Source organism: Rousettus aegyptiacus, unplaced genomic scaffold (assembly GCF_014176215.1).
Source record: "Rousettus aegyptiacus isolate mRouAeg1 unplaced genomic scaffold, mRouAeg1.p scaffold_m13_p_7, whole genome shotgun sequence".
NCBI classification, from domain to species: domain Eukaryota; kingdom Metazoa; phylum Chordata; class Mammalia; order Chiroptera; family Pteropodidae; genus Rousettus; species Rousettus aegyptiacus.
This window is the reverse complement of record NW_023416310.1, coordinates 13046580-13068971: the sequence shown is the minus strand read 5'-3', so window position 1 is coordinate 13068971 and position 22392 is coordinate 13046580. Positions and strand designations below refer to the sequence as shown.

General features: G+C 36.9%; 1 protein-coding gene across 9 annotated transcripts in view; it reads right to left on the bottom strand.

Annotated features, from left to right (window-relative positions):
* NCOA1 (nuclear receptor coactivator 1) overlaps positions 1 to 22392 on the bottom strand; it is a 189106-nt gene that overhangs the window by 5959 nt on the left and 160755 nt on the right. For all 9 annotated transcript variants that reach the window (XM_036223966.1, XM_016121706.2, XM_036223965.1 and 6 more), the window contains 5 exons: positions 17862 to 17963; positions 15618 to 16020; positions 9391 to 9565; positions 4039 to 4222; positions 280 to 369 (listed from right to left, as the gene is read on the bottom strand). In XM_036223966.1, coding sequence (XP_036079859.1) covers positions 280 to 369; positions 4039 to 4222; positions 9391 to 9565; positions 15618 to 16020; positions 17862 to 17963 — 954 coding nt within the window. The remainder of the gene's footprint in view (positions 1 to 279; positions 370 to 4038; positions 4223 to 9390; positions 9566 to 15617; positions 16021 to 17861; positions 17964 to 22392) is intronic.

Sequence of the window (22392 nt, the reverse complement as noted above, 5' to 3'; positions counted from 1 at the left end):
CTTTATTACATCTAAACACTGGATTAAACCTTCTGAAAGCTTATCTCATTTAACCCTCTCAATGATCCTACAAGCAGGTATCTTGTTAGTTCTGTTGGTAATATGGCAGCTCAGAAAAGTTCCCTAACATGCCCAAGACGACACAGCTAAGAAGAACAGAGCCAGGACTCTCACCCAGGTCTGACTCCCAATGTCAGGCTCTTAATCACGATGCTAACAAAGCTTCCTGTATCTCTAGAACGCATGGCACAGCTCTGGGCTTAGGGTGTTCTTACTGACCTGGGTTCCATCTGCTTCTGTTTTGAGAAGGTCAGTGGATGAGAGCTGGTTGCAGTACAGGCCTGTGTGTCTCAGTGCTGAATCATTTATCTATTAAAGATAAGTACAAGACCAAATTACAAGCTAGTTGTTTAAGATGAAGATCAAATTCTTCAATGAAAAACAATCTCGCTGACGGAAAAATAATAGAAGGACAGCAGAAATAAAAAGCTTAATGACTTATTGTGTTGTCAAAAGTCAGGACAGTGGTTCCCTTTGTAGAGGTGGAGTGTGATGTGTAAGGGAGTGTGAGGAGGACTTTCAAGGGTGCTCGTAACATTCTGTTTCTTGATCTGGGTGGTAATTATAAGGGTGTGTTCAGTTTGTGAAAATTCATCTAGTTCTGTATACTTTTCTGTATATTCTTATACATAAATACTTCAACAGAAGGTTAATTAGCACATACAAGTGTTAATTAGCAAAGCACTATCACTCCGGGCAAGATTCAATAACAGGGATCAGATCTATCCTCTGCTTGAATCAACTAAAAATTGGGACAAAATATATGAAACAAAGGTGCTCAAGATACTGGACAAAGGCAATGAAAGAGTGTTATCCCTAAGAGTTGGGAAACAATTGAGATGAATCCTGTGATTACCCTAGCCTACTGCCTAGAGAGAACTTCTAGGCTGTCATGCGGGGATGCGGAACCCAGCCAAAGCCTGGCAGGCTTCCTGAGTTGAGAAGATGCAGCTGGAAGTCTGAGATGGCCAACGCAGCTGGAATTCACTGGGCAGAATATTGGATGACAGTGACCTACACAGAGAGAAAGCTCTGAAGATCTGCAGATCCCCTTGAGTCTACAGTTTAGTACTGATCAGCTAATGAAACTACCCAAAGCAGAGGACAGCTTCTCCTGAAAAGACTTACATGGTATAATTCCCAAAGATCACACAGAACTGGGACTATGTCCTGCTCGTACCAACGATAGTAGAAAACATCATAATTCATGTACTATCAAGTAGCGTACTACAAAGGTTTTGCCTCAGTAGCAGAGTAAAATTAGCCCTATACTAAATACTGCTTTGGTCTCAATAAACAAAAAAAGCAAGACCTGAAAGAATAAAACTGTTTTTAGGTAACTTAATGATTTCCCAAAACAAAGCTCAATAATATTTACGGGAATATTAACAAGGTAAAATCACATGTCTGGCATCCAGTAAAAAATTACCGGACAAGCAGAGTAGCAGAAAAATATGACCCATAATGAAAAGAAAAGCCAGTCAATTGAAACCAGATCCAAAATGATGTAGATGATAGAACTGATAGGTTAAGAATATTAAGAAAGTTATCATAATAACAGTATTCTATTTTTTCAAGAAGACAGAGGAAAAACTGAACATGTTAGAGATATGGACAACATAAAAAACGTCCAAACTGAACTTCTAGAGATGAAAATAGCAATGTCTGAGATGAATAATATACTGGATAAAAATAACAGGTCAAACACTGCAAAACAAATGATCAGTGAATCTGAAACTATAGCAATAGAAACTATTCAAAATGAAACACGCAGAGAAAAAATGGTTACCTTGCACGCCCACAAAAAAACCTCACAAACCCAGAGAACCCAGAGAGGAGGGGGGTGGTGACAGATAAAATATTTGAAAAAATAATGGCCATTATTTTTCCAATCTGATGGAAATTATACATTCATAAGTCAAGAAGCTCACCGAAGCCCAAGCACAAGAACCATGAGGAAAATTCGACTAAGGCATAGTAGAATCAAACTGCATAAAACCAGTGACAATGATAAAGAGAATAATCTTAAAAGTAGCCAGAGAGGGGAAAAATATCAATCATGTACAGGGAAACAAAGATTAATGACAGCAGATACCTCATCAGAAATATTGCAGTGAAGTAACCTCTTTAAAGGACTGAAAGCTAAAACTGACAATCTAGAATTTAAGGAAAAGAACTTTCAAAAAGATGAAATAAAAACTTTTTCGCACCTATGAAAGCTTAAAGAATTTATCACCTGCAGACCTACACTATAAAAACTGTTAAATGAAGATCTGCAGGAAGAAGGAAAATAATATGGAAATTTGGATCTATACAGAGGAATGAAGAGCAGTGGCAATAACTACATGGGTAAATATAAAAGACTTCTTATTTAAATTTTTAGAAAACATAATTGTGTAAACCAAAAGTACTAACAACATATTGTGGGGTACGCAGATATAACGTATGCAACAACAATGGCCCAGGAGGGGAGAAATGCAAATAAACTGCTGTGAAGGTCTTAGATATGAGGTTATGTAACACCACTTGAAGGCAGACGATGATAAGGTGAAGATGTACACTATAAACTCTGAAACAACCCCTAAAAGTAACAAAACAGAGTTATATATAGCTAACGAGCCAACAAGGGAGATAGAATGAATTTAAATGCTCAATTAAACTGAAAAAAAAAAAGGCAAAAGATGGGGCAAAATTTTTTTTAAGTGAGCAATTTAAATCAACCATATCGATAATCACATTAACTGTAAATGGACTGACTACTCCAGTTAAAAGGCAGAGAATGTCAAATTGAATAAAAAGACCTACTATATAAGAAATATACTTTAAATGTAATATTCTTTTACTTAATTCACTATTTATTATTTTTTTAATCTGAATATAGTGAATAATTATAATAACTAAATAAAAACAAGATAACAAGGACAAGAAATAACCCTATTTAGCTCTTTTATTTTGCTATAAGATATAGATCACTAAGTGTTTGTATTCCCCTAATCTCTTTAGGCTTACTAAATAATACCTAGAGAATAGGGATTAAAAAATATTAATATTAGAAAAGAATTCTATAGAAAAAGCAATCAGTGTTTTCATGTTTTTAAGACTTGTTGTAAGTTATGGCCACATGGTCATAGCCTGATCACCATAGCGTACTTTGTGGTTGCTGACAATGAGAATAGTAATTACATGGAGTTACCCAATGATCTTAAATATCACTTGAATTTAGTCATTCTCTCCTTAAAAATCTTTGGGAGACTCTAGAAATATTCTAAACATTTAGATGGCCTGCAACACCCCTAAAAAAGCCTATCACATAAATTCTACTCTAAATATAATATGAATATCCCTTTAACAGTCATTAGGCTTTTCAACTCTACTCCTGCCAGAGTCATGCTGTGATAATCAGTCTTGAATGTTCTTTTCTATTCTCTTTCCTTAGGTGAGTTTTCCATGAAGCCTTTCCGATTGGGCCCCTTTAAATCCTCCGTAGTCAATTGTGTATACCCATCACCTGACATAACTACGTATGGTCCTATGGAGGTCCATCTTTACACAGCTGTTTTGTCCTATTATTCAACTGATCCTTTGTTCATGCTGTATCTCTCCAGATGGCTAATATTATCTCCTACAGAGCTATCTTTGTACATGGTAAATACGGAATGAATGTTGAATTGAAAGGGAGAAATGAAGAAAGTGTGTTCAGAATATGAAGGGGGAAGTTCCAAGCCAATGTACTATATGTATCATTTTATAATAAATCTGAAACACTAAAATCTCATGAGATTAAAATCTTGTAAGGTCTGTCAAAATTTCCACTGTCTATCTTAAGGGATAGTAATTATCAAAAGATAGTGGGAAAGAATAAAGAAGCGTGGTCTTTCTGATGAGCGACTGTGAAGACTTGACTCTCCCTGGAATAAGACACTGTGGTGCGGTGTGCCGTGGCGTGTGTGTAGCGAGTGTGCCAGCTGTGCCACTCACCTGCTCGGGGCACACAGCGTTCATTCCTGGCATCTGCAAAGAGCTCATCTGCATCTGGCCCATCATTGGGTTCATGTTCTGAACATTTGTGTTTCCACCTGCCATGGACACGGTGATGCTCATATTGTTGTACATTCCTGGCTGCGCAGGCGCGGGCTGGTTCTGGACAGCTTGACCGAATACACTGTTAACTCAAAAACAATCTCGATTACATCCACTGGCCATGGACATGGGGGTAATGCAACTGGACTCTGTTTCTTAATTATTAGATAGAATTCCCAAAAATATATTTTACATGCTTAAGTTAAATATAAGACTTTATCTTATTACAATACATAAGGATTAAGTATAATTTAGATATATTTTGAACTCTGCCTAAGGGGTTTAATAACTAAGAAGGGCTCACTTTAAGTTACAATTATCTGGCCAAGTATCAGAGTTGTTAAACTCTAATTATCTGAATAGTTAAGAAAGGAAGTTTTCCGCATAAATAAACCTTCCAGAGAACTGAAGTTTACCCATTTAATCATCAAAATCATTCTCAAATGTATTACATTACTTTACCTTCTTAAACAGAGAATGTCCTATTTAAAGGAAGTGCTTGGCATATATATCAATCCTCAATAAATGTTCACTGAATGAATGACAAAAGAATGAGTAATTCAACTGCAGCATTCTTATATTGTAATTGCTTGCAAATCCTCTCCGACTTAACAACTGAGGAGAATGTTGTTTAACTTATTCTTTAGCTCTAGTAATAAGTGACATGTAGCTGGTACTCAGTAAATATCTGATGAATGAATGAATTATGGACATGGGTTATTACTCAGTGCTGTCAACTGATGAAGTTTTGATTGCTTTTTATTTATATATTTTACTTATCTACACAATGTTTTTTGAAGTATAGTCCAGAGACTATTTGTACAAGAATTCCCTGGGACTTGTGAAAATTCAGCCCTCAGGCCTTACTCCAGGAATTGTAAATCATATTTTCTGGGGGTGGGTATGGAAAGTTGCATTTCTAACTACTTATGCACATTGAAATTTGACAGCCTTTTTCAACATCCTATAGCTTGCTATTACTTCTGAAGGTTTCAGTTTTTGGCTGCTTTCAATATGCTATTATTTAAGAGGAAAACAGGATATTTTTATTTGGCAATTTAATGTTTTTAAGACTTCAAAGGTCCTCTCAGGCCTGATGATAACTTCATGTCTTTTCCAAGAAGCAAAATGCAAAGGCAATTATGTTTTTAAGAGGATTTGGTTTACTGACTTACTGTTTCATGGTCAAGTTCTGGACTGTTGTTATACCAAAGATTTTAAATGGTAAACCAGTTTCTATTAGTAAATAGAATAGTATGTAATAAACTCCAAGTAAATACAACTTGAAATTTTATGTGAACCTCCAAAATTCTATGTGATACAGATACATACATCTAAAGGAAAATGTATAAATTGTGTCTTTTGTAAGTTCTACAAAACACTAAATGTTTATGATTACATATCAATTGTTAAACAATAAGCTGCTGGTAAAAGGCTACCTATTTTAATGTTAACCATGGAGAATTTGATTTCATAAGTTTTTTACCCCATCGACGTCGTATTCATTCCTTGCTAGTTCCTGGAGGGTAGGCGGGGTACACCGACACTTACTGCTTCTGGTAGATTAAGGTAACCATTCTGACATTAACAGGCTGAAAAACAGCCTATTCATCATGTTGGAAGAAAAGCAGCAAATTTTCCCCAAGTAATTATAAAACACAAATGCTCTGAGAAAATTATATGCCTAGAAAATGGCCAATAATGCATCTGTGGACCATTAATGTCTGCACAGTGTGTATGCTTGTGAAGCAGTGTCCCCATGACTAAAGGCGAGAAAAAAACCTATTAGTCTACTGCCCATTTTCTAATGAGAACATTTTTGCCTTGGACAATACTCATTTGTCAACCGATACATAAATCACCACTGTGGAGGCTCAGGGCTTATGTAAGTTAATGTATGCAGAAGCTGCAAGGACTGTGATGATGTCATACGTAGTGAAAAAAGCTTCGAGTTTAATTTCTTGTCAAATTTTCATTTGGGACTATATATTAGCTTAAGTTCTTTCATACTGTTCCTGCCAACAGTTCCATTTTAGCTTCTTCCATCACAGGAATAAGACCGATGCCTTCTGCGGCATCACTGTTCCAGGTCCTGGACCGTGGCGTTTACTGTCACCTTAGGCTCAGTGTGTGGAGGACCTCTCTCTCACTCTCCTTTCCTGGTCAGCCTCCTGGCAGGAATCAGTTTCCTTAAGCCAGCACCAGGTATTGGGTAGCTCCTAAATTATGAGGGAAAAAGCAAAAGCCGAATACTTCAGCTTAAGGTGGGTTTCGTGGATATTACCCGTACTAACAAGCAGGAAAGAGTTCCCCGTCTACAAAGTCTGAGAAACCAAAGGTTACATGACAGGCCTTCAGAGCCTTTAAAAGGCTAATAAGCACTGGTAATGTTGCCGGTTCCTGGTTCCAGGAAGAAGAGATTTGGTTTAACCCTTTATTTCTCTTGCTACCAGAAATAATGAAAAAAAGTCACATTACACAGTCTCTGAACTATCTTACATCATTCTACTACTTAAAGGATTCTTTGTTTTACATTCTACTTTTCTCTGCCCCACTCTGTCACCAGCCAGACTTCCCGTTACTTGGCGGGGGCTGGGAGCGGGGTGCTATTTTCCCCTTGCACTGTGCAATGGACAGTGAATGGTCACAAAATATATCCTGCTCCACTAACTAATAAGCTTCTACGCAAGAACAAAATAAACAAGTGTGAATGCTTGAAGAACTGGTGATAATTGTTTTCTTTCTCGAATGACTTGGGAAAGTCTAAGTTCACAGAAACTGCTAAAGTACAACAAAAGCTCAAGTCCACATTTGAATCTGAATCTAAGAAGTGACTTAGGTAGGAACAGGAAATCTTCGCATTCATTTGTTCAAGAGATGCATATTAAGTGCTTACCTGTTCTAAAGGATGGACACAGAGAAGTGAATGAAAACAAAGTCCTTGCTCTTACGAGGGTTCTATTTTAGTTGGAGACACAGGCCATGAATAAATAGGTGTTAAGCACTAAAGGGAAAAGAGGGACCAAGGGGTAGGAAATGATGATTCAAAAACTATGGTCAGGGAACTGTATTATGGTGACATTCAATGTCTGTGTTTATCAAGGTGGTATTTAAAGAGACCTGAAGTGTGAGAGAGCAAACCCGTGGCAACAGAGAGAAGGAACATTCCAGCAGAGGGATTTAAGAATGCAAAGGTCCTGAGTTTGCAATGTACTTGGCACATCTGAGGAACAGAAGAATAAACAGAAGCCAGTGTGGCAGAATGAGTGATGAGAATAGCAGATGAGGTCAGAGAAGCATCCAGGAGCAAGATTCAGGCGGGCTTTATAGGCCGTAAACTGTATGTTGAGAAAGTTGGAGAGTTTTGAATAAAGGACTGGCACACTGCCTCGTGCTTTAAAAGCATTGGTCTAGCTACCATGCAGAGATTAAACTGTAGCAGAACAAGGGGGTTAGCACAGAGACAGGAGGCTACTGCTTTGGTCCAGGAAAAAGATGATAGTGGCTTCCACTGAAGTGTCCAAGTGGGATGGGTAGAAAGTGAGAGCTGCTAAGAAGCTGATGTGATTTGCTAATGGAATGTTTCATGTAGGATGTAAAAAAGAGAGAAAAAGTTTTCTTCTGAATAACTGGAAAAATGAAGGTGTTTTCTGAGGTGGGGAAAAGTAGAAGAGGAGCATGTTTCGGGGAGAATATCACTTTAGTTTTTGTCATGTTCGGTTTGAGATGTTGATTAGGCAGTTGTGTGTACAGCATACTTCTCAGGGGGACAAGTCTGGGCTGGAGATTTAAATTCGGGAGTCATAGCGCAGAGACAAGCATTTATAGCAGTAAGACTGGGTGACGTAACCGAGGGAAGGCACAGATATGGGGAAGAGGTCCTAGAAGCAGCTCCGAGGTCCTCAAATGGAGGTCGGGGAGAGGAGGAAGATCCAGCAAAGTAAACAGAGAACAAGAGAGTTGGCTTTCTCAAGAAAGTTGTTCTAGAAACCAAAGAAATAGCTTCAAGAAAAAATAAATGCTCAAGGATGTCAAATGCTACAGACGATCACTGCATTTGGCATGTAAGAGACATTAATGACCTTGACAAGAATGCTTCTGGTCGAGTGGTAGAGATGAAAGCCTGACTGGTTCAACAAGGAATGGGAGGAGAGGAAGTGAAGAGTATAGTCTTTTAACAAATTTAACTGTAAAGGGGAGCACGTCTGTCAGCATGACCGTGTTTTTTTCCCAAGTACATTTAAATGTCTAAGCATAGACACGGAGCGAGAATTGCATCGGATTTCATTAAGGAGCATTTTGCTAGGCACAAGGACAAAAGCAGGAGACCTGAGCAGGGAGCTGAGAGTGCTGGTAAGGGAATAATTATAATGACAAACTATGACTCTAAAGTGAGTTTAGGAAGCTGGGATTAGAACCATTAGGAGACTAAATTCTTCTTGCATGTTATATAGACAGTTCCATTTCTACCTAATTTATATGCAGTCCGCACTGACAGCGACATATTCTAACAGGAAGGTTTCCTCTCTCACCTTTCAGTGAACTTTAAAAGAATATGGTCTTAAGTTTTCAATTTTAACTGCCTTACTTATTATGTTGTCAGATCAAACGGCTTCCCTGTCATTAGAACCAAGACACAACCAAATTAAAACCATTATAAAGCTCAAATGATGTGTGAAAAGTTCAGCAGTCAGGATTTGGGGGAAAAAATGACTTTAGTGAGATAATTCTAAGCAAAACAGGCAAATGAGACTACTGAAAATCTAGATTCAAAGAGCTGGGTAAAGCAGAATGACCCAAGAAGCCTTAAAACCTTTACTGTTCCTATGAAATCTTTAAAACATACTGAAAAGAGTGAACTCTATTTAAATTCAGCTCTGCTGAATTCTAACATTTTGCCAATCCTGTTTCAGATTTTTTCAGTGTTTTTATAGAGAAAGACTTTTAAAAAAGTATTCATTTCTACATCGGTCCTATGGAAGCTCTGCTACTCATGAAAGTTGATCATATTCTTCAGGAGTGCAGGGGGTGGGCCAAAAAGGTTGGGGGCCACCAGACTGTTTCTCTCGACTGTAAACACACATATTTGCTTTAAAAATCACTTAAAGGATTTAAAATCATTATTTTTCTCTGTTGATAACATAAAATTCAGTTCTCTGAGTTTGCAAATGGCAGTAGCCAAGAAGCTGTTTAGATTGTGAAGGAATGGCTGTTCTTATGGATGCCCATACATAAAAACTGCCCCCTTACTTGTTGTTTCCCATTGCCCCCTGCTGCCAGGCCTTCATGTCTGGTGACTGGTACCCAGACGCAGGCGGAGTCTGCTGGAGCAGAGAGGTCTGAGGAGGAGGGATTGGCATTGGCACCATGGAGTTCCCAGGGCTCAGAGACGGAGCAAAGTTGGCTTCGCCTTGAGGAACCATTCCTGCAAATTGATACAAATTTATTTATGTGAATACACTGTAAATTTATTAACTCTATAGAAGAAAAAATAAAGATCCATCATTATAGATTTAGAAATAGACTAATCAACAGAGTAGGGAAATAATTTCTATCTCTTAAAAATAAAGCAGGAAATTTCACTATAAACGAGAGATAAAGAAACATATAAAATATGTTTGGGAAGAATGGTTTCCATTCTAAGATGTTGATTTGGGTACCGAAATTATGTATTATTTTTTTTTCTGTTCTATTTTGCTTACATGAATTAAGCAGTAAAAACATAAATGAACACACATGACAGGTTATTTGTATAATACATTGAAAAGGAAAAAAAAAACCATGTGTGAAATGAAATATATGAGTTTTGTTGGCCACTCCTCCTTAGTCATCGTTGTGGGCTCTTCTTCTCTTTCCTGTCTTTAAGCTTTATTGAGATATAATCTACATAGCATCAAATTCACTCATTCAACTGCACAATTTAATGATTTTTAGTAAATTTATCGAGTTGTGCAACCATCACCACAACCCAGCTCAGACATTTTCAACACCTCTGTATTCCCTGTACCTGTCTGTAGCCAACCCCTATCCCACCTTAGCCTTAGGCAACCACTAATCTACTTTGTCTTTACAGATTTACCCTTTTATGGAAATTATTATATAAATGTAATCATACGAGGTGTTTTGTGTTTGGTTTCCTTCACTTAGCATACTTTTTGTAGGTTCAACCATTCTGTAGCATTTATCAGTAGTTTGTTCCTATTTATTCAGGATAGTTAATGATTTAACTATCGAAAATCAACTGACCGTAAAAGTCACTCATTCTGTTGCAGTGCTCTGCATTGCATGTCTATCTATACTTATCCCAATACTATACTGTCTTGATTGTTATAAATTTATTTTTGAAACTAGTGGTCATTCCGTTCATATAATCTTTTGTCTCAGACTATAGTTTTTGTCTCTAGAAGTTTGATTTGGATTTTAAAAATATCTTCTGTACCTTTACTTAACATGTTCAGACTTTACTTTCTTGAACATATGGAATAAATGTATAATTTATAATTGTCTTAACATCCCTGTCTACTAATTCTATCATTTGTGTAATTTCTGGGTTGGTTTTGTTAAACTGATTTTTCTTATTATTGGTTCTATTTTCCTGCTTCTTTGCTTGCCTGGTAATTTAAAAATGATACCATACCTTGTGACTTTTACTTTGTTAGGTGCTCAATTTAAAAAAATTTAAAAATATTTTTGACATTTGTCTGGGTTATGGTTATGTTACATGGTAACAGTTTAATTCTTTTGAGTCTGGTGTCCAAAGAGACAAGAGGAGAGGGTTCAGTCTTGCCCATTACTGAGGCAGAACCCTTCTGAGAATTCTGCCTAATACTCCATGAATTAAGAGTTTTCTGTTCTGGCTGGTGGGAAGAAGGACTGGCTCTGTGTGAACTTTGAAGACTATTCCGTCTACTCTTTTCTCTCTCACACACACACACACACACACCTCTCTCAGCTGAAGACCTAAGTGAGACCCTGTGCATATCCCTGTAGTTCTCTCTCTGTGACTCCCTCTTCTCTGGGACTGTGCCCTGAGGCTTCTAGCTGCCTTGGTTTTCCCAGACTCCCCAGCTCATCTTAGGAAACTACCTGGTCGATGCCCCCTCCTGCTGCATAGTCTGGGCAATTTTGAGAACTGCTGTTTCAATGTCCTTTGATTTTCTGTTTGTTTGTTTCAGACAGGAGAATAAATCTAGTTAGTCCCTGTTACTCCATCTTGGGGAAAAATTGAGCTTATAACAAATTTTTCAATAACAATTTAAAAAAATTAAAATGGGTTTTTTCATGATTTGTTATGTTAGCATTTTGTATTCTTTTTTTTTTTCCTGAAAAATACATTTCTAGTTAAATACTTCTGAGAAAGTTACAAAGGTATAAGAAAAAAAATAATTTTATAATTTGATTACCCATAATTTAATATAATTCCTTCAAATCTTCCTCTATAAAATATTGCATAATTTTGTTGTTTCTTTCCCTCATCAGTATATCATATGCATGTTTCCACGTCCTTGATGTCTCTTTGTAAACATAATTGTACACGTTTACAATTGCATAATTGTATATGCCAGTGCAATACTGTCATTGCTGATACAATGACTTCTCTTTTTTGGGGGGGCTTGGTTAATCTGGTCAGAGATGTAATTTATTCACTTTTGTTTTTTTAGAGACTACAATTTTAAATTTTCTGTGAAAGTTGAGCCAACTATATAGACTGTATACAGTTTTTTTCTTTAAATGTTTACCTTTTTTAAAAAATAAAGATTATATAAAGCTTCACACTTTCTCCTTGATGCTTCCTCCATGTGTAATTTAACCTCTGGTTAATAATTTTGACATAGAATAAATAGAGGAAAAATTTTTTTCCCATTTATGACTCTATAGGGTGGGTTTTTCCCCCATCGTCTTCCCTATCTTCATTATGTTAACTGTCTTTACATTAATTCTACATTTTAAATTTCAACTATTTTGGTTGTGATCCTTAAAAAATACATGTCTGTCCCTAATCTGTTATTAATCTTATTTATGAAGAAATAATTTCTTTCAGAAAAAACATCTATGTGAGGGGGGAAAAGATACTGATCACATTTTGGATCCTACTCCGTGAGGGTCAAAGAAAAAATAAATGAGGCGGCATGCTTTTTGACTCTTCTTTCTGGCCTTACCTCGCATTTTAACTGCCCATGTTTTCCTTATTTGATGATCTAATTTTAGTAGAAAGAACCAGCCTGTCGATAATGAATTGGAGTGGAAGTTACAGTTTTAGTCCAGTTCTGCCACTATGCTGAACTTTGTACTCCTGGAATCAGACAACCTAGTTTAAAGTCTACAATTCCACCTTTGCTGAGGCCATACAAATTCTCCTTGCTGGACCATGAACAACCTCACAAACATTTGGCAGAGGCAACTAGAATCAAGATTCACCCTCCCATTCTTTTACGTCTGCAAAGACTCACCTGGACCACTGTGCTAAGCACTTGAGAAAAAAAAAAGATTAAAAAATCACACTTAACTCACTTACAAAATTTGCTGTTTAAAAAGAAAGGCAGCTAGGTTAACGAGTGGCTCTAAGACAGGGTGTTGAGTGCTCATGATTGGGAGTGTCAGCAAGGAAGGCTTCCCAGAGGAGACACCTTTGAGGGGAGAAAGGGACAGAGATGAGACAGGTGAGGGAAGGATATTTTAGACAGAGGGTTCAGGATGTACAAAGGCCTAGGAGTAAAAGAGAGCACCATATGGACTCTTCCTGGAACTCGAGAGGTTTGTTGTAACTGGAACACTGAGACATGGAGGGAAGGGCAAGCGGAGTTGCTGAGTGTAGCTTTGGACAAGCTGAGTTTGGGTTGTTGGTGGAAATTCAAGTATGTCTGTCCAGCAGGCAGTGGGACACGCAACAGAGAGATCTGGTTAGAGATAGGGAGCAGAGCCATTAGTATGAAGAGGTCACTGAAGCCACAGGAGCTGATAAGATCACTGAGGAGGAGTGGGTGGAGTAGCATTTTACTGTGTAGTTCACAGAAAACGGGGCTCTGGATAGGTTTCAAGGAATTTATGAAGTGGGTACCAAATTTTTTAAAAAATCCCTCATATTTACTTTGAATACTGTCTTAGTATAACACAAATTTTAAATGTCTAATTCTGTTCTAGTGCACTTATCTTCATAGCATAATTCAGAAAAATTTTCTGTTTTCAGAAATAAAAGAAAGTATTCTCTGTAACAGTTTACCTACATGTTATTTCATCTATTTTGGACTAATGTTAAGCTGAAGATGCCAAAGCAAACTTTTTCTGCAAAGGGCCAGACAGTAAATATTTTTGGTTTTGCAGGCTATTAGGTTTCGACAACAACTACTCAACTCTGTTGTGTGAAACCAGCCATAAACAATGTGTAAACTAATGAGAATGGCTGTGTTCCAATAAAACTTTATTTATAAAAACAAGTGGTGGCCTTTTATTTTTATTTTTTATTTTTTTGAGAAGGCTTGCTTTGAAAAGGTCGGAACTTTTCCAGAACTTGAATTTGTACCAACACAAAACCTGGTCTTGAAGCCTCCTAGCAGGCTGCTGATCATATCAAAGCAAGTTTATAACTTAGAGCAGTGGAAGAAATGAAAACATTTCCTCTTTAACTGTTCTTATGCTTTCCAGAAAAACTGAGAACCTTCCCTCTATTATTTTGAAGCAGTTCATGGAAGAAATGAAAGCTCTGACATTTCATTTCAGTCCACAAACCGGATGAAGTTAGTACTCTCTCCACTGTACTCACCTTCTGGGTTTTGTTTATAGTGTGACTGCTGGCTTTATCAAAGAATGTTTTTTTGTGGAAAGTATTTTTGGTCAATCAAAAGTTTGGATGGAAGAAAAATTCAGGTACCAGATAAAGTACCTATGATGAGGGGCAACACATCTGGTTATGCTGCCTGGTGAAGAAGAGAGGTCCACCCACTCGCCACCTCAATTACTGTGTCCTATATATTGACATGCAACAGATCAAAGACTAGACCCACAACCCTGAAAGAAATTTTGTCAACTTCATCAGAACCGGGGCTTTCCAGGTGGCTTTGTCAAGGAACGAGAGCAGGAAAGGAAGTTCTCCTTTCTTAGCTTTCCAGAGAAGAGATGGTAAACAGCGTGACTGAAAATTTTTATTTTTATAAGAGAAAGAAATCCTTGGAGAATTTATTAATTTTTGGCTTACTTATAGTTAGTATTTCCCTGCCAATGAATGAAATAAATCTTTTGATTCAAGGATCTGAAATTCATATCATGAGTGCTAAGAATCTATTTGCTGGTTAGGGTAAATTGCCATTTTGGAAGAGGAAATGGGGGCACAGTTAACTACAGAAAACTTCTAACGTTGAAGGGAGAACTTCTGCAGGATAAAGTGAAAGAGCCTTGTCAAATTCTTTGTATTTGTAAATCTTAAGAAATAAAACTCTTCTGAAGGTCATTCCTGTTTATATAATCTTATAATTAAAAATATGGATTTATAATCCTTTTGTTGACCACACAGATAGTGTCAGAGATATAAACCAAAGATGACTTTCATTATCTTGAGGACAAAGGAACTGATGTGGCATAATTTTTATTAAAAGGTCTTAAAGAATTCTGATGTTCTCTGACACAAGTTTCCCTAGATACTTAATTTAGTAGTCAAAGTATTCTAGCACTAGCTGCCATAAGAATGAAAAGTCTAAATTGATTTGGCTGTCAAAGTTGATAAGCACATTGCCATGTCAAAAATCTCTACATAACTTTACCATTTTTTTCAAGTCAAACAGCAGCCTTCTCTTAAAACATGAAATTCATTTTTAAGCAGTCTTAAAATTTACTTTTTCTTTCACTTATAAAAGTGAGGGATTTCTTTTTTTTTTTTTCAGGAATTTGCCATTAATTTTGCGTCAAAGTTTGATTAAACATGATGGATTAATCAAATGCACTTAACCATCGCTACCTATTAGAACCTCAAAGTGAAAGAGAAGCAAAAAAAGATACCGCCTAGGAAAAAGAACGGAACAGAGACAGCGCAAATGCAAGATTAAAAAAGAAAAAAACATCTTTGGAAGCCAGAAAGCTGCCAAATGTTTCAGGAATAGCTTACGACCTAAGCGGCTAAGAGTGGTGACACTAATGAGAAGTTTGAGATACTTTGTGAAGATTAATTGTCCTTATGTAAACTATCAAACACAAAATCTCCCACATAATGAAAAAACTGTATCCAAGCTTTGCGTTAATGTCCTTAAACCACTGTCCGAAGTGGACTTTCAATAGATTCTTCTAGGGCTCCATGAGAGAAAATGTGCATGCAGAACATTACAAGTTTTAGTCGGACAGGTCCTTATAGACTCTCTAATTTAATAACCTTAGCTATCAAAGAGAATAGCCTCAAACCACTCAGCCATTTAGTGTCACTGAAAGAGACACACAGAAAGAGAGGCCTACATGCAGGACTTGTAAAAGCAACATGGTCGTGGCCCTCGTACCTGATCCTGGGTACTGGAAGACAGTCTGCTGCATCTGAGGATTGATCCCAGTGCCAAACTGTCCTCCCAGGTTTCCCGTCATGCCTCTGTTCACCATGCTGTTGCGGCTGGCCAGTGCTGCCTCAGGATTTGCTGCCAGTTGTGAAAATGGGCTGGTAGAAGCAGGTGGGGTTCCTGGATTTGTACCATAGTTTGGTGGGTAGGGGAATTGCTGTGAGGCACCCTGAGGAAGACGGGGGTTCCCCATTTGAACTGGCAGTCCAGATGAGGGAGGGAGGTTGTTCCCGAAGCTTTGTTGCCTCATGAGCATGGCTCTTTGCTGCTGTATTAGCTGCCTCTGTCGGTGCTGCTGACTGTATAACTCCCGCTGGCGCTGTGCCAACATTTGGGCATTCAGGGGTGGCTGCAAAGGAGGAAAAATGCCTCACTTATTGGTATTATTATAATCGCTACCTATCTTGGAAAGCTTACGAGATAAATCCTAGTAGCTTGGGCAGCAAAATAGATAGCAATTATCTGTGTATAAAGGAAAATAAAATAGAAAAGGAACAAAAACCTCTTAAGTAATTATCACAGGGGAAAAACTGAATTAAACACATTTTGTAGATTAAAGGTAGTTGAGAAACACTAAAACAATGCCTGACCATTAAAGTGTGTTAAATGCAAATTCTCACAAGTCACATAGAACTGAGAAAAGTCAAAGAAAGTCTATATTGATTAGACTTATAATACACGTCATGAAAACTGTTAAAAGAAACAAGAAAAGCATAAAGAGAAAGAAAATGTGCTTGGCGACTTCTATCTTTTCTGACACTAGGTTGTTAGGAGACTTTTCCTTTTCCAAAATTTACTGTTTCTAATACATAGAAATTCAGTTTCCCCCCTTTCTAACTTACATCATCTTACTTAAATGAATAAAATGTGATTATAGGTGATTTTAATTTTTTTCATATATACTTTTCTGTATTTTATAAATTATCTATAACAAGCATATATTATCTTAACAGTTAGTAAAACCTACAAATACCATTAAAAAGGAAAAATCAGAAATCCAGGATACAATGCTAAATAAATTATTACATAAAAAGAAAATAACTAATTAGAAGTAAAATAATAAACAGGAATAAATGGGAACCAGCTAATTTATATCACTGCTATAGTTACAAGGCTACTCTAGACATTAGAATAAGCATTTTAATAGCTATAAGATTATGAAGAAAGAAGTGATAAAATGAGGTTGAAATCACTTTTTGGTTTAATTTTCAAAGCAATATGGCATGTCAATAAAGCCTTCCTTAGAAAATGCTAATTTGATCAGATTGAGGCTCAGATTAAAGCAATGGCTCCATTAAAATTAAACATGTCAACTAGATATAGTCCAATCTAGAAGAAACTGTGACATATGACTTTCTGGTAGAAATCATCTTTATGTGAATTCCAAAAAAAAAAAAAAGGTCTTCTCTCCTTATATCTAATTACCCTTGCATGAGCTAACCACTGAGATTTAAACCCAAATCTGGATGAAGATGCCAGTATCTTTTGCTTACCAGCAGTTTCTGTTAATATTTACCCTTACAGTTAGTGTTGGCTTTCTGTATTTGCCCCAAATCCATCCAGGTCCATTTTATGGAGAAAAGAAGAGTTTTGTTTGAATCCTCTCTAAAACTCCTCAGTTCTCCAACTTTTATGTAAACTTGGTTAAGGAAACAGAAAAAAATGGTAGAAGCAAAAATGTTAAAGTATGTGCAGAAGTAGGGAGTGATTTCCAGATAACACTTAAAAGGCTACCCAGTTCTTTTTATGTTTAACGTTACAATGGCTCTGGGTTCATATACAAGAGATGTTCAAATAAATAAAATATAGAAAATGTTGATGATCAGACAGAACAGAGAACATGATAGTTAAGATAACTTGGCAATGTGACTGGGTTTGGATCAGGTTTCATTACCATTCACATAGTCTCATATCTTAGGCTTCTTATTACTGATACAATTTAGTACAATAGTAAGAGTTTTCTGCTTAGTCAACTGTATCTAATAGCATTGGCAACAATAACAATAAAACAAAACAAAGAACCCTCGGCTTCTGATCAAATATCAGTAAGGAGTATCATCACAAGTTCATGATAAATTCATTCTAGAAGACAGCTACAATAAATACCATTAAAAGATCAGCTCACAGATCATTTCAAAGACACGGGTTGGGTTAGAAAAGTGCTAACAATGTCTGGTTTCCTCACATTACCTGGGGTGTAATTTGCTGCTGCATGCCTGATCTCATGTTGATACCAACAGGAGCATTTGCTGCAAATTGGTTCAAGATAGCTTGCCGATTTTGGTGTATCAACTAGAAAAAAATGACAAAATGAGATATTTCTACACACAAACATAGCACAGCCCTTATAGGTAACACATTTTTTGATTACTAACAAGTTTTAGTAATCTAGATTTAATAAGATTATTTCCCATGTTTCTTTGCCAAAGGCTGGTAATTCCTAACGTCAAGTATTTCCTGCCTACAGAACACTAAACATGGCAGGTCACTTAAAAGTATAGTACATATATGTACATACATAGCCATACATATTATACACATGTATATATATCCATGTGCATGTATCTATATGCATATATATTACATGTGTATGCAGTCTACTTTTAAATGCTCTGCCATAAATGCTCTGTCATTAAATACATACATACATTTATCATATTTAAATTTTTTTAAATACTTAGTTATTTCAGGTAAGTATAATAATGGAAAGAAACAGCTTTAGATCATAAAACTGTTGTGAGTAAAAAAAGTAAGTATACAATACATATATTCTACAAATGTCTGGAAGATAAATGGATAAGCTGAGGTACTTCTCACTGGAGGGTACCTGTCTAATGGGTACATATTGGGGAAAATCTGATGTGATTTCATTAGCTGAAGAGAATTATGTAAGAAACAAATGGTCTGAGAAAATGGACTATTTATTTAACTGGAAGAAGTAATTACTTTAGACCAGCATTTCCCAAATTGGCGTTCTAAAGAACATTGCTCTGCAGGATATTAATAGATGTGCCGGGAAAATAGCTCGCTGTGCTGTGTTAAGTACTAGAAACGACGGGTTACGCAAGGTGAGACAGATTTCCTTACTGCAGTAACTCTATGAGCCTTTAACTGGCCAAAGCGCTTTGTGGATCTCCGCGAAAGGGATATACTATGTAACTTATTTATCACAAACCTTTTTTTTCTGACATCTAACCATTAACTCCTAGAGCAATCTTCTAAGGAATGATCGTATGGAAGGTGCTGTCCATATCAGGCTTAGGGTTTTAGGTCACAGATATGCCTTAGCTTTATTAGGTAACGAAACAAGTATCCTTGGAGGTGACATCTCCTTATAAACAATCTATAGCTTAAAGAATTTTTTGCTCAATAATTTGATATGAATAAATTATCCAGAGAGATAGTAGTAACAATATTATTAATACTATTTTGTATTTATATGGTAGTTCGTAACTTATAAATTACTTATAAATAAAATATATTGATATGACATAGATATCAATATATTTGAATATATCATATTTTAATGAATTTATTTTAACAGACTATATGTAAACTAGAAAGCTTATGAAAGTTTTGTAAGAGAATCCAAAGAGCTATGAGTAGTAATTAAATCTCTCATCTCTCAATAGCTCAATTCTTAATTTGGGTTTCATTCATTTTCTAATTCCCAGAAAACAAAGTGATTGGGGAGAAAAGCTCAATAAAATTTAAATATTAAATTTACAACTTTCAGGCACTGTGGAATAGGATAAGACATTTGTAATCACTTCAAAATTAAGATACCAACATTAAGGGTTTAAAAGCCAAAGGGCCTCTTAAGTACCAAAATCTACATACTTCTTAAACTCAACAGACCATGAACATAAGTTTAAATAAACTGTCGATTTTACAACAATTTACAAAAAAAAAAACTCAGTCTATACAAGATAGTGTATAAAGTGTGAAGGCTACAAAGGTGAGCAATTCCTATCCTCTGGGAATTCTCTAAGTGGCAGAAGCCAATCCAGAACGGTGCAATACGCAAGTGCTGCAATGTGTATATACACCATCTACAGCAGCACAGATGAAGCAGCGAACAGCCTCGGACAGGAAGGCAGGAACCGAGAGCACGGGCGAGCTCAATGGGACCTTGAAAGGCGAGAACGACAGGTGAAAAAGAATGGTAAAGTGAACTTCAGGCAGGAAGAACAGCAAGTATAAGAAAGAAGAGAAGGCAATAAGGCTGGGTGAGATTCCTTGATACTAGTGGTGCAGAGAAGTGGAACTGCCGGAGGTGTGAGACCTGGGATTCCAAACTTATGGCTTTACAGAGACTTTGAATTGTGCGATATCATGAGGATGAAATGCGTGGGGATGGAGGAAAGATGCTTGAGGAGTAGTAAAAGTGAAAAACAACCTTAGACAATAAATACAGCTATTTTTAGAAGTAGAAATATTATTCTGAGGAGCAGCAATCTACGCATGCTTCCTGTTAAAGAAAAATTGATTTCCTTCTGTGCATAAAATAACTCTTGTTCATTTCCCCCTCTCCTTGACTAACCTATGTGTACAACTGTCTCACTCTGACCTGCTTCTTCTCTCTGATTACTAAAATGCAATCCATTTTCCAGCAAGCAAGTCAAGGTCTACTTCTTCCACGGAAGTCTTCCCAAAAGGATCACCACATCCTTCATCTCCTCAGACATCTTAACTTTTGGGGGCTGGGAAGTGGGAGGAGAGAGGCTGGTAGCCCTTAGAACTGGGGACACATTCAAAAGCTTACAAAGGGCAGGTCAAAGGCTTGTTGTATTACAAAAAGAAACGTGGGGCTTATGTCCAGTGGAAGAGTACAAACCAGCCTACACATACAAAACACACACACACACACACACACACAGTTCAGGCTGGCTATCATTTTGTCTGTCTGAATAATTTTTCAATGCCTTTGCCAGAAGTCCTTCTATAGTAAATCTAAGAATGATTATCTGGCCCAGATGTTCTCAACCATGGGTGATTCTGTCTCACAAGGGGCATTTGGCAATGTCTGAAGACATTTTGGATGTCACGATTAGGGAGGGGTTCCTACCAGCATGTGGTTGGTAGAGACCAGGGATAAAAGAAATAAAAATCAATGACAAGCCTTATACTTGCTGTTCTTCCTGCCTGAAGTTCACTTTACCATCTCGCACTAACAAGAATCACCCAGCTCCAAAATGTTAGTGGAGCCAGGGTGAGAACCCCGGCACAGCCACTGCACAAATTCTTAGAAGAGAGTTTTTTGAAGAAGCCTATGCTTTTGTCAGGCAGTTTTCAACGCCAGAAGTCTAGAGGTGAAATCTGCTTCTCTGCAGTTTCCGCTCTTTGATCTGAGTTGAATTTTCTGGTTGCTTCTATTCCCTAACATATAAAAGATGATCAACGGTTCTTACGCCGGATCCACACCTTCCTTCAGTACCCTATCACCTAACACACCGGGTCTTGCCTAAGTATACCACATTTCTTCATCTCTTTTGACTGTTCCTCCCTCTTCATGTTATTCTTTTCTTGATAGTATGAAAACCCATGTCCCTTGCTGGAGAAGAAGAAAATGAAACTAGAATAGAATAATTCTATTTTTTGTCAACTAGTATTACACAATTTTCGGTAAGCAGCAGGTCTACCCATTTTTTGCTGCTCTTGTCCAAAAATAGAACTTTATAAGTTCTTCACAGGTATTATGGATATATTTTTTGAGTCTCTGCTTATTTGAGATGGAAGCAGATATTACACCTAAAGACTTTAACATTGTATTTCTTCTTAATCACCAGCTCTTTCTGTCATTTTTGCCATTTTAAAAAAGTCTCAACCAGGACACCTATACTAGTTTCCTAGAGTGTTCTTCCTCCACCTGTCTGCCAACTGGGGATTATTCACAACTACAGAATCAAACTAAAAATCTTAAAATCTTTTTTGCACCTTGTGTACCATATTCTAGTTGATGGGATATACTTACAGTCAAGAAACCATGTTTTTAAAACTGATCTTAAGACCCATTAAAAAGAAAAAACTACAGTGTAGATCTGAGTATGTCCCTTTCTTCCTTTTCTCCAATCATCAGGCACTGTGTTAACTTCCTGACAATTACATGCTTACATCTCCTGCATTCGGCAAGAAGGAAGAAGGAAGGAGAGGATATGACCAACAAATAAACAGATGATATCAATCAAGTGAGGTAAGTGTATTAAAAACACCATGTTATGAATCTGATGTATTCTAGATACTAATCCTTTGTCTGTTATATGGGGTTGCAAATATCTTTCCTAAAATAATTTCCCTGAGTCTGTAGCTTGTCTTTAACCTTGTTTATGGTATCTGTTAACTTAAAAGTTTTACATTTAAATGCAAAAAAATTTAAGGGGCAATAGAGATCTTCTCATATTCACATTTGGGTCATTAAAATACCTAGAATTTATTTTTGTGTATGGTTTAAGGATCAAATTTACTTTTTTCCCCTTCATGGACAGCCAAATGCACCAGCATTCATTACACAGCCCATCCTTCCCCACTGACTGCCACCTCTGTCACTTATTAAGTTTCTACATACGCCTGGGTGTGTCTCTGTGCTCTACTTTGTTCCAATTGGTAGAACTGTCTACCCCTACGCCAGTTCCACGTTATTTTAATTTCTAAAACTTGGTTTTAAATCTTGGTATCCAGTAGGGTGAGTTCATCCTCATTCTTAAGATTGTATTCATGCTCC